The sequence below is a fragment of the Macrosteles quadrilineatus genome, unplaced genomic scaffold (assembly GCF_028750875.1).
Source record: "Macrosteles quadrilineatus isolate MER2022 unplaced genomic scaffold, UCM_ALF_1.0 Scaffold_2__2_contigs__length_208266976, whole genome shotgun sequence".
Lineage (NCBI taxonomy): Eukaryota > Metazoa > Arthropoda > Insecta > Hemiptera > Cicadellidae > Macrosteles > Macrosteles quadrilineatus.
The window spans coordinates 25,646,417-25,650,548 of record NW_026542595.1 but is presented as its reverse complement, the minus strand read 5'-3'; the positions used below and the strand labels follow the sequence as shown (position 1 = coordinate 25,650,548).

Genomic DNA, 4,132 nt, shown 5'->3' with positions numbered 1-4,132 from the left:
GTGTCGATATGCAAGTAATCCGTAACAACTTAAATCTGCTGTGTGTGTTTCAACAGAACAAGCATTACTTGACACGTATTCATGAGGATTTTGTCAGTTCCGATATGTCGTTATCTGAGTTTGAAAAGCTCTGTCGTCGGTGTTGGCAGGAACAACATGGATTTGTAACCATCAATACCACTAAAAAAGCACACTCTGGAAAATATAAATGCATGCTGAAGAAAACTATATTTACAACCTCAAAGTGAAATGTCACATCTTAAGCTAGAAACGATATATCACGTTTTTTGATTGAAATGTCGTTTTTATACTAGAAACGTTATATCACGTTTTTTGAATGAAATATCGTTTTTTGATGGATGTGTCGTTTTTATACTAGAAACGTTATATCACGTATTTTGAATGAAATATCGTTTTTTGATGGATATGTCGTTTTTATACTAGAAACGTTATATCACGTTTTTTGATTGAAATGTCGTTTTTCGACGATATGCCAATTTTATACTAGAAACGATATATGTCGTTTTTTCTGACGTTGTATAATATAAGTGAACACAGGTTATGATGGATGCAAAAGCTGCTAAGCGACTTGAAGCTATCGAGAGTAACCTGATGAAAAAGTTTCATGACGCTGAATTGGAAGAGCAAAAACAACGTGAACAAAAACTTAAAGAGATATCAGTTGTATCGTCTCCAACAAAAAGTCCATCCACCACAATCATTACAAGAGATGTCCAAAAACAACCGTTGACTGTCACCAAGGCAAAGCAACTAGAAAATGTAAAAAATAGACTTCAACAACAATTTGCTAACGTACACATTTTAGAAAGAGAGGAACAACGAGAAAGGGAAAAGAAATATCAAACCATTACCGATGCAATAAAAGAGAAAAAAGAAAAAGATGATCTATTAGAACAAAAGACAAAGGAGTGGTTGAAAAAGCAAAAATACAATCAAATGGTTGCTCGCTTTAGACCAAGAGTATACAGTACACCAGATCGTAAACAAATTCCCTTCGATAACGAAGATGAAGTGGAAACTGAAAACGTTCAGAACAAATCAATCAGACAGTTGGTGGACTCAAATGTAATCAATTTGGGCAGTGTTGGTGCGAGATACTTACCTCGTGCAAGTGATTCACAGTTTGGTATTTATTATGATGTGACGAGTGAACGTTTGAAAATTGGATCAGAACCAATCACCTTTAATTACGATGATATAGTGATGTCAGGTAAAAGTTTTGTCGGCAGTGAAGGTCTTTGGAAACTCTTGACGAATAAAGGTTTTGTTAAGTCTGATGAGTACACATCTGACGATTGGAATTCATACAAGGAAATTCTGTTGACATCCAACTCGTTGTATCAAAAGAACGATCCCTCGACTAGACGACCGAAATCAAGTCAGGGTCAAAAGTGGAAACAGATGATCAAACCCATTTGGGATGAGATGAATAAATCCGCAACCCCAACTACATCAACACCCACAGAGACAGTTGGGTCTGGGTTGAAACGGTACGATGACAAAACACCAATCGAATATCGGTACATAAAGGATTTAAACGAACTGATCAGTCGGCTCAATTTCATAAACGCTGAGGAGGCTGCTGGAAACAATAACTTTCACAACGAGAAACTGTCAGTCGTGAAATTCATATACGACCGCATGCAGGAGCTAATCGAACGACCAAACGGATTGAAGTATCTCATACGCTGTCTGTCAGCGTTACCTGAACACGCTATTCAAGGATCGGGGTTGTTGAACAACTTAATCAATAGTTTACCGTTTGAGCTACACGCTCCACGTAATTGGAATCTTGATACGTACAATTATTGCGGACCTGGTACGAAGCTATCTGATCGCCTGGCTCGTGGTGACAAAGGAGTCAACCCCTTAGACGAGGCGTGCAAGAAACATGACATATGGTATCGGGATCATAGGCGTGCCGAAGACCGATGGGTGGCAGATAAGAAATTGCAAGACGCTGCTTGGAATAGGGTCACGTCTTCTGACGCCGATCTAAACGAACGCGCTGTCGCACTCGGTACGACTGGTGCAATGTGGATGAAGCGCAAACTCGGTCTCGGGCTAGGAACGTCTGTATGTATATAAGTGGGAGAAAGAGTACAACATGGAAAACGCATGGACGATTCTTTCTCGGGAAGCGAAAGCACCTAAGGGCGTTCTCACAGACGAGTTCGTTATGAAGTACGCTAAGGAGCTCGACTGGGGTCTCCTATCCGAAAACTACGATTTCAGCATCGACATGTTACGCACGTATTTCCATCGTGTAAACTGGTATGCCATACTGAAAAAGACAAAGTTCGATGAGAGCTTCCTCCGGGAAATGGCTATCAACTTTAACGAGTGCTGGTATGTGGTCAGCAAATATCAAACACTGTCTGAATCATTCATACACGATTTTGTAGGCAACGTAGATTGGTACTACATCATAAAGTATCAAAACGTGTCCAAGGAATTCCTTGAAGAACACGAACATAATCACGGATTTAATACACGGCTCCTGAGTTCGCTACTGAGCATGAGGCCTAAAGAGTAAAATCGTAATGTTAACATAGTATATTTTTTTCAGCCTATATTAAGTAACCAACACAAATGGATGCTACATACAATCAGTTTTCAAGCGGTGTGGTGAAGAGCGAATACCGCTCTGTCATGCCGGTGTCTGAACTCAATTTCAACACTCCAAATAATTACACGGTTTTCAAACTCGATCACGGTGACACGTTTTACGATTCAGGAATACAATTTCACATTTGTGGTAAAGTCGTCAAGAAATCTGACAGGGCTGCTTATGCCGATAAAACAAACATTAAACTCATCGACAATTTCGTACCGTTTCTGTTTACTCGAATTGAACTCAAGAAACACAACACCACAATCGACACTGTCGACTATCCTGGTGTCACAAGCACGGTCAAGGGAATCCTCAACTATTCCAGTTCGAACAAGAACTCTTTAGCAAACTGTGGTTTCGTATCCACGTTCACTGGTGGAGGTAATTTTGAAGTAATCGGTACCCTTGCACACCTCGGTCTCGGCTTCTTCGATCATCTACGGTATCCTATGTACAAGGGCGGATTCGAAGTCGTATTCACCCGTGCTGAAGATAACGATGCACTATTCGTTTGGAAAGGATCAGCCGCAACAGACACAATACCAGAGGATGGAAAAGTCGAAATCAAATCTTTCGTTCTTCGAGTTCCGTTAGTCGAGTATACGGCCACCAGCAAGATTCAATTGATCGATGGGTTGACCCGTTTGAGTGATCATAGCAAATTGGTATACAACTATTACCAGTGGCAGTGTATTGAAAAGAAAGGTGTTTTCGGGGCCTCATTCAACTTCGATATCACTAACGTTTATAGAAATGTATACAACCCGAAATTTGTCATTGTGGGGTTGCAAACTAGCCGTTGGAATGACCAGAAGAAAATTCCCTCCCGTTTTGATAGTTGCAACATAAAAAATGTCGCAGTGAAAATAAACGGAGAACGTTATCCTCAAGAAATGCAGAACATACACATCACTGAAGGCAAATGGAGACTATTATACGAACAGTTGGTCAGATATCGTCTGGTGAACTTTGGAGACACCAATGTGTTTGTATCTCCTTCAGAGTTCAAGAATGATTATCCACTGTTGGTGATAGACACTCATCTCCACCCAATGAGCACAGATCGCTCGAGAAGTGACATCCAGATTGAGTTAGATTTTGTAAATGCTATCGCGACCGCGCAAGCCGATGCCGGAACAACAGCATACATAGTCGTGGTCTCTGAAACTGGATTCAGTTATGACATTTCAAGAAACATCATTAGACAACTGTAAACAATTTCTAGGAGATCACTGTAAGAAAATAAAAAACTAAAAAAAATATTATTTTTGCCCCAGAGTGATGAGGCAAAGGTTAAATTTGTCCCCATAAGGTCTATATTCAACCCCAGCACAGGACAAACATACATACTTCATGTGTGGGGTTGGAGGGCATCTCCGGATTTTGTGGGGAGGTAGTCCCATAAGAGCCCATATAAACTCCGGGAGTAGGACACAGATATATATACTACTAGGGAAAGTGGTGGTGGGTCTTCGTTACCTCCCGATTTTGACTCCC

General features: G+C 40.6%; 1 protein-coding gene across 1 annotated transcript; it reads left to right on the top strand.

Moving 5' to 3' along the window:
• The first annotated feature begins 2,613 nt into the window (after positions 1–2,613).
• Positions 2,614–3,849, top strand: LOC128984012 (uncharacterized). Its single transcript, XM_054403293.1, has one exon. The coding sequence runs from the start codon at positions 2,614–2,616 to the stop codon at positions 3,847–3,849; it is 1,236 nt and encodes a 411-aa protein (XP_054259268.1).
• The last annotated feature ends 283 nt before the right edge of the window (positions 3,850–4,132 follow it).

Coding starts and splice junctions, on each gene's coding strand:
- LOC128984012 (XM_054403293.1), top strand. CDS start 2,614: ATGGATGCTACATACAATCAGTTTTCAAGCGGTGTGGTGAAGAGCGAA.